The following is a 12202-nucleotide window of genomic DNA, read 5'->3' as shown; positions in this document are numbered from 1 at the left end:
TCTGTCAAAGTTCAAATATAAAACTTTGATTATATCTTACTGTTATTTGGTTTTAATATCAGCAAGGATACTATCTAGTGAGTCTTAAAGTTTCCTACTACAATGCATTGTGTTCTTGTTACATACTACAATACTGTTAACTCTACAAACCTTTCAATGTGCGAACAGCAATATGAATTCATAATAGTATTAAAAATATCTACAATTTCAGTATCAGCCTCATATCCAATGAACTTCAGATTGTTTGCATTCTCCAGTTCATAATCCAGTTGAGTAAGTCTGATCTGTGAATCAAAGGAATGTTTACTTAGTGCAGAACAGTAATTTATATGCGTATGAACCTTCATTATACTAAATTCTATCAAGTAGAGTGCTTACCTTTCTCATTGTCGAGAGAAAGGCCATATACTCTGCAACTTCAGCATCCCAGTTTTTTACTTCAATTGATAAGTAGTCAAGTCTTGTCTTTATATCATCACGTTGCAAATTACATTTCAGTTCTTCACCTCTCTCAAGCTATAATATAATGAAGCTTTCAGTTTTGAGCCTTTCATTTAGAAAAAAGCATACAAAGGAAATAATAATCGCAACATTATTTTCTATTGATCTCCACTCCTAAATGTGAAGCACTATTACAACACAGTCAACAAATGTATGCATATACATGGAAAGAGACCACTCAGAGGATACGGCCTTGTTAACGTCTTCATACTTCTTGTGATACTCTTAAGACACTGTTGATGAAAAGTTATGGTTTTAAAACAATGAATATAACAATTAACTGATAGAAGGATAAATTAACATTTTATGAAAGTATGATAGTCCTGGGTGGAATATGACCACAGAATAGGTAAAGATAACCTCTACTGAATATACGGCCTGTACATTTGGAGCCCTGCACCTTGCTAAAACTGCAAATATGTTAAATACATAATTATTAATATGACATGTTTAAAATACTCGGTGTATAGATGAAGTACTGAAGAAGCTGCAGTTACCTTAAGAAGACTCAAATCATTGCCAAGCTTCTGGACAATATCCATAATATAACTAACAGAATAATAAAAACTTACACAAGCAGGATTACATTTTCTGGTGTGAAGGATAAGATTAATGGTTAGACAGACCAAACTAGAGTGTAGGAACTGGAATGGGGAAATGGAGGATCAAGGACAGTGATGGGTGTATGGCAGGGTTAGTGCAGATTGAGGTGTCATGGGATCAAAGCACATGTTGTAAAGGCAGTTTCCATTTACACAACCCAGAGAAGTTAATATTGGGGAAGAGGATCAAAATGGCATGGTTCATACAACAGCTAATGAAATTGAGTATGTTGTGATCAGTAGCATGCTCTGCCACATGGTGGTCAACTCTCCTCCCACATCAATCCAATTTCTTACTTCATTATCATCTTACGGTAGAGCAGTAACAATATCCTCCATTGGGGTTTTGATTATCTTTCCCCGTGCCTAATAAAGGAACATCCTTTTGAAAAGTCTCCTAACCTCTCCCAAAATGTCATACTGGTACATACTCAGTCTATGAAATATTCTGGTCCCTCTTTATGTCACAACTAAATCCAACTACTTGCCACATGCGTTATAACCACAGTCCCAGCAAAGGCATATGCTATCCTATCAGAGATCACAGTAATCTGTGAAAGCAATCATGTCACACTTGCACACTTCCTTTCAAGTGAGTGTGATCACTGACCAGCTGTCCACACGAATGACTGATCACCACAAAATTGTACCCAGGAACAAAGTTGACCACCCACTGGCAGAGCATGCAACTGAGTGCAACATACCAAACTTCAACAGTTGCTTCACAAGTCCCACAAATACTGTTTCTCTGTATTGTGCAGTTTGTAGCTTTCCTTACAATACACCAGCCAATTTTATAACCCTTCTGGCCTCAACCTTTGCTAAGTGCCTTCTGAATGATGAGTAAGGAAACACAAAAAGTACAGGGCATTTTCTTCTAGCATAGACCTACATGTAAAGTACTTGTGGATAGCTAAAGGCACTAATAACTTCATACATTACTTTGAAATACAGAAAGAAGGTCAGAGTTTAACATTTTAACAACAGTACGATCATTAGAGTTGGAGAGCTAGCTTGTTGTTTTTTTTTTTTTTCTTTCTCTTCAGTCAGTCAAAAAAATATTTATGATCATAGACTATATTAAGTAAGACAAATATTTGTGATCATAAGCTGTTCTGCTTAACAGATATGGTCAAACAATGGAGTGCTGCTATCTTCCAGGTGACCATGTCACCCCTCATCAACAAGGAAAAGACCAAAAAACATAACATCTACAACAGAAATGCCCAGTGTCTTCAAACGAGAACAGTAAGTTTTCATGTACTTAGACACAAAATTTAATAAACTATTTTCACTTTCATAATTACCAAAGTAAACTGATTGAGAACAATTTTAAATAAAATGTGTATTTCTATACAACTTTAACCCATTAGCACTCTTTTTTGTTGATTGAGGACAGTCCACTCTTCCGTCAGTATTACAATTTATGCTACTCTTAACCAACAATGGGCTTTTGATGTTGTAAAGTAAGCTTTCTGTCAACAATGGGTACCACTGTTATCACTCTGTTACAGTTATTCAGTTCAAGACTGTTAACAGAAGTGGAGGGCTTTGCAGAGCCTGGGCGTTATTCCTTTTTCATTTCTGTAGCTGCACCTAAGGTAAGGATAACTGTCATTTTCTGGCTGCTGTGTAATATAATACTGTGATATTTTTTGGTACTCATGAAAGTGAAAATAGTTTATTAAATTTTGTGTCTAAGTACATGAAAACTTACTGTTCTTGTTTGAAAACACTGGGCATTTCTGTTGTAGATGTTATGTTTTTTGGTCTTTTCAGATTTCTTTGTCATGGCTTGCCATGTTTCGAAAACTGTTGAACAGGCAGTAGAACACTTATTTTCTGAAGAAATAGAAGCAGATATAGTAGTTCTACCTTCAGCTGTGGATGTGCAGACTGATGAGGAAAATATTGAAAGTTACTTGTTAGAAAATAAATATGTAAGCAATATTGCAGAGACTAATGAAATTTTACATGAGAGAGACAATGAAGACATTCCTCCTGTGTCTTCTAAAAGAGTCTGTAAAGAAGAAGTTAACCCTTTAACTACTCTGGACGTGTTAACACACGCGTCTTTTTACCTGTCCCTGTGTGCTCTGAACATGTTTACACGTGCCACCAGTCCTTCTACCTGGTACTCTGAGCGTGTCTACATGTAGACAAGTTTTAAGCACAATTATAGAGGAAACCGAAAAATTTGCTAGGAAGTGTAAAAATAAAACAAATTTTTCAGTTGTGCCTGATGAAATTAATGTATTTACTGTGTTCTTGATGTTTACTATCATAAGTTGTCCAGTGAAAGAAATTATTGGTCTGAGGATGATGATCTTCATGTTCTCATAGTGAAAGATGCAGTGATTATAATGTGCAATAAGCTGTTTGGACCTTGTATATTCTCAAATTTATGATCTTAGCCTTTTTTCAATCTTATTTGAAATGTTTTAGACTGTGACTGCATAATATGTCATGCTAACTCAATTCACCACAAAAAAAAAGGTTACTGTACTATGAAACAATATATTGTTGTTTATGTGAATATACAAGGGTTGTTTCAAAAATAAGGTTCCCACATTTTTTAGACACAAATAATATTTTATTAAAAAAAAAAATCACACAATTGGAAACATTGATCTTTAAACTATTTTTCCGCATAGTCCCCATTTTTTATATGCATTATTTCTGTTGAGTAATCCACTTTTTTGTTCCCTCCTAAAAGAAGTCCGCCACCAGCCCATTGAGAAACATGGAAACTTCTTCTTATAACTCCTTGTCCGTCTGGAATCGTAGACCACCTAGGTGCTCCTTCAATTTCAGAAACAGATGGAAATTGCTGGGTGCCAAATTGGGGCTCTAAGGGGGGTGGTCAATGACGTCCCAGACAAATTTCTCAATTAACTCCTTCGTTTGTTGCAACACAAGTGGATGGACATTGTCGTGGTGCAGCGTTACGCCTATGCTGAGTTTTCCCCTACGACGATTTTGGACTGTCAATTGAGCTTTTTCAAGGTCTCGCAATAACCTGTTGAGTTTATGGTGGTCCCTCTAGGCATAAAATCAATGAGCAATACACCACGTTGGTCCTAAATCACCAATACCATGATTTTTCCTGCTGACAGCTAGCTGCTGCTTAAACTTCTGTGGTGGTGGCAATCTGGTGTGTTTCCATTGGTGCGATTATTGTTTTGTTTCCAGGGAAATGTAATGGCACCATGATTCATCCCCTGTAACAATGTAATCAAGGAAGACTTCCTTATTCTCATCGCATTCACTCCAGAACTTCCGAGTACAGTCGATGCGCTGCTGTCTGTGGACTTCTGAAAGCATGTGCAGCACCCAGTGTGTGCACACCTTGTGGAAGCCTAGCTTTTCATTCAATATCCTGTCAACTGAAGCTTCAGAAGCCTCAGCAATTTGAGCAGCCAGTTGCTGAATGGTGATTTGCTGATCTTTGAGCAGGATTTGCTCAACTTTCGCCACAACTTCGTCAGAGATCAATGGCCTCCCACTTCGTAGTTTGTTGTGGGCATCTGTACAGCTGTTGGCTAACTCCCTACACCATTTGCAGACGTGCTGAATGCTTATACACATTTCCCCATACACTTCACTCAATTGCCGATGAATTGCTACAGGTTGTAACTTTCTTGGGTGCAAAAATCGGATGACTTCACTAATTTCACACTTGGCAGTTACGGCGATGACGGCTCCATCACTTATGGCTGTCAGGCCAGTACTGTCCATTGCAGAGTCACGCTGGTTGTTGGAATCGGTGGTGGGGGATCCGGCAAAACATGGTAGTATTGCCAGATTTTGAATTGCAGCATGCACGGTAAGGGTACAGAGCTGGGAACCTTACTTTTGAAACAACTCTTATATGTTATCATAATTGTTCTATTGTGCTGTTGAGTGAATTCCATTTTATTTAAATTATTTTTGATTTAATGTTCTCTGTTTCGATTTTAGTATGACTATATCTTTTCTGATGTACATAGGAATGATGTTAACTGGGTGAGCTGGCATGTTTTGTTGTCTGGGGGGAAGGAGAGATGTAAAGTTTTTCTGGAGTTGCATACAAATGGAATGTATTTCGCTGAGTGAATACTGTAATTGATGGCAGCAAGACATCGAGGACTATTAAAAATCAAAATTACATATGAATCAGTTTGTCGTCTATTTTATTTCAAGGAACACATCAACTTAGAGGGCTTTAAGATCTATAAGAGAATATGGGTTCTAGACATAAGACATTCAAGCAATGGATTGATGGAGAACCTTAAAAAACAAGATGAGTATTTTTTCTTTAAAACTACCACTAGACTCAGCCAATATTTTTTACTCCATGAACATTTATTACAATTAATGGTCATCCAATTGTATGAGGCAAAGGAGGTCGTTAAAGTGGTGCCATTGTGACCAGGATACTTGTATGTTCGGATTTTTGACAGTATTTTTGTTTCAGATGATCAAAAAGCATATAGTTGTGTAACAAAGTGGAACGATTTTATACCAAATATAGTTTGACTTAGTACATGTGGAGGAATTTTGGAATAACCCAACACTATGGACATACATGGTTGTAGAATATTGAAGCATTATTACCAAAGTTGACGCCACGTACCCAATCCAGGACAATAATAAGCTAAGTACCAACCAAAAAAATTATTTTTGTATTTTCTCAGTGCAGTGTTGTGTGAACATTTTGATCAGTTTTTTAGCATTGATAATTGATGAACAAATTTACAAAAAATGGATCATGAACAGAACAATGAAATAAATATGCTGAACCTACCAGCTTAAACTAGTGTCTTTTAACAGGACATAGCCAACAAAAACATGTTTCAGGATGTATTAGACAATAGTCAACCAAAACAGTTAAATGAAATCAGTTGGATAGTAGCATGTTCGATTCGAGTTCAGACCGTGAAAAACAAGGACAGTTGCATGTAAGTGAAACAATGCTGAGTGAAAAACCCAAACAGTTAAATTTACAAGACATGTTTACAACATTAATATCATCAAGGGAAAAATAGTGAAAACTTGAAAAAAGTAGTGAAAAACTTGAAAAACTGTCATCAATGGAAAAAATTGTGAAAAACTTGAAAAAAAAAAAAAAACTGTCATCAATGGAAAAAAAATCATGAAAAACATGAAAAGTCAATAGTCTCAGAATGTAATATTACTAGAGCTGAACTTAATGCACCAATTTCTAATGTTAAAAAAGACTTGGTTGGTGCATTTTCTACAAGCTGTAACCTTTAGAAATAAGCTAAATGGAAAAACAGACAGTGTTGCCTCAGATGTAGATGGAAAGGTTCAGAAGATAGCTGAGATAACAGTCTCAAATTTGTCAAACTTACATAGTGATGTCACTATTATCAAAAAATAAGTACAATAGTTAAAAGATGGGGCTTACCTAAAAACATTCTGTAATGTAAGACACCCAACCTATCTTACTACGCCACTAAATTGTTTCCCTGGTGACAAACACATTCATCCAGTCGATTTTAAACAACATTGGCATGATAACTTTCTCTCTAGTGTGAGTGATGAATTGAAAATTAAATTTATTAAAAGATCATTAGAAGGGGAAGCTTTGTCATGGCCCAACCAACTTGACTGTAGCAATTTATCCATAGATGAATTTGAAAAGTGTTTATTGAAAAAGTTATGGTCTGACATTAGGCAAGCAAAAAGTGTGTGTTTTCAAATGGTCCAATGTACAGGGAGCAGAGAGTGGGTATGAAAGAGTTTAGCAAAGACCAGATCATGAAACTTGCACACTTAGACCACCATTTTAATGAACTAACTCAAATAGATGCACTTAAGAGACGGCTACCACAAAGAATTCAAATGGGTTTAGCTTATGGATCAGATGATTCTGTAGATCAGTTCCTGAAACATGTACAAAAGTTGGACAGGGTGTGTAACGGGTTTGGCCAACATAGTACTGATTTCAGAAGGCTAAACTGAAGTAATCATAATCATAATAGAATTACTAATAATAATGACAATTTTAACCAAGAACATAACAATAACATGCTGTGAAGGAAGACAGAAATCCAAATACTTCTAGAAATTATCAGAATGTAGGACCATACTATGGGGACCAACAGTTTTATGAGAACAGAAATTCTGGGAACAGAAATGTTGAAAGGAATTTTGAAAATAGAGGTAGACAGTGGACAAATAATAACCAGTCCCCTCCACTGTGAGAGATAATGATAGTAGAGGTGATAGGTTGAAGTGAAACTCTCTCGATCGGCAGGAACACTGGTGAACAGTCATTTTTTGACAGTATTCAGGAACATGAAACCTATGCAACCCTCATTATATAAAATTCAGAGAATTGACACCTATTTGATTATTTTCTGGGTACAAAGTAATGCAGGAGGATGTTTTTCTGTTTGCAGTGAAAAATTTTTTTCGATTATACCAAAAAGGTAAGCTAATAGAATTTTACAAAATGTACAAGTTATAATTGCAAGGGTAATGAGATTAGTACACAGTCTACACACAAGTTTTAGTAAATTTTGAGGAAGAGTACACCTGAGATATTTAGTGTGGAGTATTACATGTCTGACCCTTAAGTTGTAATATGTCTGTATACAGTAATGAGTTGTGCAAGCAATGCAATATTAAATACAGTAAAGTATTCAGATACATAAATAGTGTAATGTCTGTTTCTATTGTTAGAGGGAAAACTATACCAGTTGTGAGGTCTGCTGCTATGTGATGTTATTTTGTGAGGTTGGTCTATTGTGTAATATGAAGCAGGTGATTTTTCTTAGGTGATTATTATTATGGAGTACTTAATGGAGTAATTAGGTGTTTTATGAGGATACGATGTGGAGTTACTATGTTGACGTACTGAGGAGGTATTTGATGTATTTAATGAAGTACTGATGTAATGAGGAGAATGATGTTTGGTAGGGACTGGTTAGCGAACCTGTTTTTTCTTACTGTGGAGAAAATTTATGAAAGACTCACCTGGTCATCAAGGATTGTAATGCAAATTGTTTTTTATTTGAAGTAACAGATGCAGGTAAACTCAGTTATATTTATGCACAAAGATTGATTCTATGTGAAGTGTGACATCTTTAGTGGTTAGGCAACATGTCAGTAATCCGTACACTGAAAAATGGTTAAGCATCTTGATGTACTTAATGTGAAGAACATGACACTTGAAAATAGGAAGTAAACTGTAGAATTTTTTAGCGAATTAACAACCTTACCTATATACCACTACATACATGTACACTGTTGAAGGGTAATGAGAAGTGAAAACTGTTTATTTCTGAACTTATGAAATTTTTTATACTTACACTGAATTGTATTAGGTAATTCAGCACTACACATCTGAACACTTGATGGTTGATGTATTCAGTACTTAAAAGAAGTTAAAAGTTGAACTACTTATTTTATCAGACTACATACTTAAGAGACATATAACTGTTTCATTACTGTTTCTGAAAATCTAATGAGAAGTGGGATTTATTTTGTTAATTTTTTGAAAACATGATGAGGTATATACTAAGGTTTTGAAACATTTTACCCCAGTTGGGAGACTTTATTCCGAATTTGTCTTGTACTTGATGTACACCAAGTGTTACAAACATACAGTGACTTATTGAAACATGTAATGATTAACATTTATCCGTACAGAAATTCTAGTTTTTAAGTGTTTCAACACAACCATATACCACACAATGACTTGTATATATCTAAGTGTTATTATATATTTTCTTTGATGTTTTGTTATTTATGTAACCAACTACGAGTGTGGGGATGACTCTTGAATGATACTAACAGGTACAAAGACTATTTTGCCATTGAATACTATACCAACATCTCATAAAAAACTGCATAACATTTTATCATTTTGTAAATAATTTGAAGATACTGTCTGATAACTAGTAATATATGTATACTATTCTTTATCTTTGAACTACTTGTAAACAGTGCAAAGGCACCATGAAATTTTCTGTAGATGTCTATGATGCAGAACTCTGACACAATTTTCACTGAAGTGGGTAAACAATATCAGGAGAGTTATTGATATCCACAAGAACTTGATTTGCAAAATTTGATACATAATATCATCTGTGAATAGTATATAATTTTGTGTATTACGTAAGTGGACATTTTCCAATTCTATCTAGATTTAAGTGGATTTTCAAGCAGAAATGGTATGTAAATTTCAGACAACACCATGATATGGGGAGGACATTTTCATTTTTGTGCTTTAAGTGTTAGCTACATGACATGTTCTATGGACACTCACCATAGTGCTTATAAATGATTTCACTAATGTTGTTTAGTATCCTCAGCCATGAGTTGAACTAAATTGATAGTGAATTTAGCTGTGTGTTTAAACACACTACACAGTATTCCCAATTGAAGTTGTGCCATGTTAGCACACTGGACTTATATTTGAACTACTATACACCTAATTTAGTATCCTGGAACTGAGTAATGCTTATGTAGCACACAGAACTTTATCAAATGTTTTGATGTTTTATTAGTGTCTATGCTGCAAATACTATTTCATGAACTACTGACAATGTAAAATAGTATTGTAAGCTATGGTAGTGCCAAAAAGGCACAAAGGACTTGCTTCTGAGATATGGTATCATATTTTTCGGTAATGAAATTGGTATCGTAATCTACATTACTGAAAGTGGTATTGTATTTTACAGTTATGATGAAAGTAACAGAAAATACTGTTTTCAAAATAGTATTTACTTTTCAAAAATTAAGTAAATTTAGGAAGTCGAGAGCATAAGAGAACAAATCATTTGTCATATTTTTTCTGCATACAAGTTAAAATTTACTGATTTTTGAGTGTTACTTTTAGTCTTGTTACCCCTAATACACTGATATTTAATTTACAATTTTGTATAAGTATTTTTTATTTAATATTACTAATTAGTATTTGTACAAAATTCAACATATAATTACATCTGACAAAATATAACATTTTTTATCTTTTTTCGAGAAGTAACCATTTTCAATTTTTTTCTTCCCCAACATGAGTTAGTATTTGCTTTTTTATAAGGGTTTGCGAAGTATTATTTTCACTTCAAATCAGTTAAGAAGTCTTTTTTGTTTTAAAAAAGGTCAATTACTGAGAGCCTTGTTTATCTCACAATTTCCTCATGAAATATTTCATATATGTGATAAGACAATGTTGGATTCTGAAGATTTCGCATTGCAGCATGCACGGTAATGGTACAGAGCTGGGAACCTTACTTTTGAAACAACTCTTACATGTTATCATAATTGTTCTATTGTGCTGTTGAGTGATTTCCATTTTCTGTAAATTATTTTTGATTTAATGTTCTCTGTTTCAATTTTAGTATGACTATATCTTTTCCGATGTACATTGGAAGGATGTTAACTGGGTGAGCTGGGATGTTTTGTTGTCTGGGGGGAAGGAGAGATCAAAAGTTTTTCTGGAGTTTTGTACAAACGGAATGTATTTCACTGAGTGAACATTGTAACTGATTGCAGAAAGGCATCAAGGACTATTAAAAATGAAAATTACATATGAATCAGTTTGTCGTCTATTTTATTTCAAGGAACACATCAACCTAGAAGGCTTCAAGATCTATAAGAGAATATGTTCTGCTCACCTAACTGAAGGAATTGGGATTCCATGCAAGTGAAACTGTAAGAGATACAGAACAAGGGATTGCCCACTATCACCAGATGTCATAAAATGAAAGAAAAGGGATATTATGAGTTCAGATTTGACAGAGAGAAGGAAGTTTTGATCATAACATAGAATGTCAACAAGTATGTTCATTAGCGAATAATTTTGACATTGTGTTTCCTACTATCAAAGCCCAATGTTGGAATTCATCCCAAAAAGAAAAGGTCAGTGTTCCGCAACAGCTTACTTTTCCAAAAAACTTTCCACACAGCTCATCTCATCAAATAATTCCACCAGGGTTACTGTGACCACTGTTTGAAGTGAGAACGTTGATAGTTAAGGGGTAATGAATTATAATTTATTCAAACACTCAGTAAACATTAACATTTTTGACAACATTCAGCATTTCAATATACATGTCACAATTTGCTACTGATCTCTTCCACACTGAAACTTAAGCAATGACTGGCTGTGGTATGGTGTTGTTATAAAGGCATTAAGGGAGTTAACGAGCAGTGCCAACATATGACTTATCTATCCAAGCTACAATACACTCGATGGAGAGCTTCACTGACAACTATGCAGACATATATTATTAACATATAGCAAATACACTGCCATGTGTGGACACTGTACCCTTACAGACTGTTCTAGGCCACATTTTGACAGTGATCACTCATTTGGGGAGGAAGCTTGTTAGTGTTCACGCCAACATAGAATACCACACTTCTGTACCTCAAGTTCAGCATGTCACTTATGAATGATGCAGACGCCGATGTTGCAATGTAGAAAGCAAAATCATTCCCAAGTAAATAAAATGTAAAGATCTTGTAAATAATGTAAGAACCTTTGTAAGCATGAAAATCATGAACACTCTGTATATTATAGGACAAAAATATGAGATTTATAAGACAAATCCTTGCTGTCGTCTGTTGTGGACCCAGGGCTGAAACTAATTATGGTAGAATAAATCATTTATTCCAAAGGTGTCCCTGGTTTCAGTTTTTCCTCCAGCATTACAATATTGTAAGTTAAAATAGCTTGCATAAGGATTACGTATGCCTGTCTAGGGTTTAAAATCAGGTTTTATTCTTGGGCAGAAAAGTATTTCAGTTCGCTGGCAGGCAGTAGGCAGAAATTAAAAATTCGCCAGTATACTTGACAGAGTCCATTATTTGGACAGAAAGATTGTTAGTGTACGAGACTTTTTATTCAGAGCAGCCAAGCCTGTGGAGACATCATTCTGAAGATGAAGTGCCACGTGGCTAGGGCCTCCCGTTGGGTAGACTGGTCACCTGGTCTTTGGAGTTGACGCCACTTCGGCAACTTGTGCGTCAATGGGGACAAGATGATGATGAGGAGGACAACACAATTACCCAGTCCCTGAGCAGAGAAAATCTCTGATCCAGCCGGGAATCGAACCTGGGCCCCTTTTCACAGCATTCCATTG

The 12202-nt window shown here is 35.2% G+C and overlaps 1 protein-coding gene across 1 annotated transcript in view; it reads right to left on the bottom strand.

Moving 5' to 3' along the window:
* LOC126278939 (leucine-rich repeat-containing protein 9-like) overlaps positions 1–12202 on the bottom strand; it is a 170387-nt gene that overhangs the window by 92683 nt on the left and 65502 nt on the right. Inside the window, exons 6-7 of the mRNA XM_049979216.1 lie at positions 379–516; positions 151–284 (exon numbers count right to left, since the gene is read on the bottom strand). Coding sequence (XP_049835173.1) covers positions 151–284; positions 379–516 — 272 coding nt within the window. The remainder of the gene's footprint in view (positions 1–150; positions 285–378; positions 517–12202) is intronic.

The sequence above is a fragment of the Schistocerca gregaria genome, chromosome 6, assembly GCF_023897955.1.
Source record: "Schistocerca gregaria isolate iqSchGreg1 chromosome 6, iqSchGreg1.2, whole genome shotgun sequence".
In the NCBI taxonomy this organism is placed as follows: Eukaryota; Metazoa; Arthropoda; class Insecta; order Orthoptera; family Acrididae; genus Schistocerca; species Schistocerca gregaria.
The sequence above is the reverse complement of the archived record's forward strand: the minus strand, read 5'-3'. Positions and strand labels throughout refer to the sequence as shown.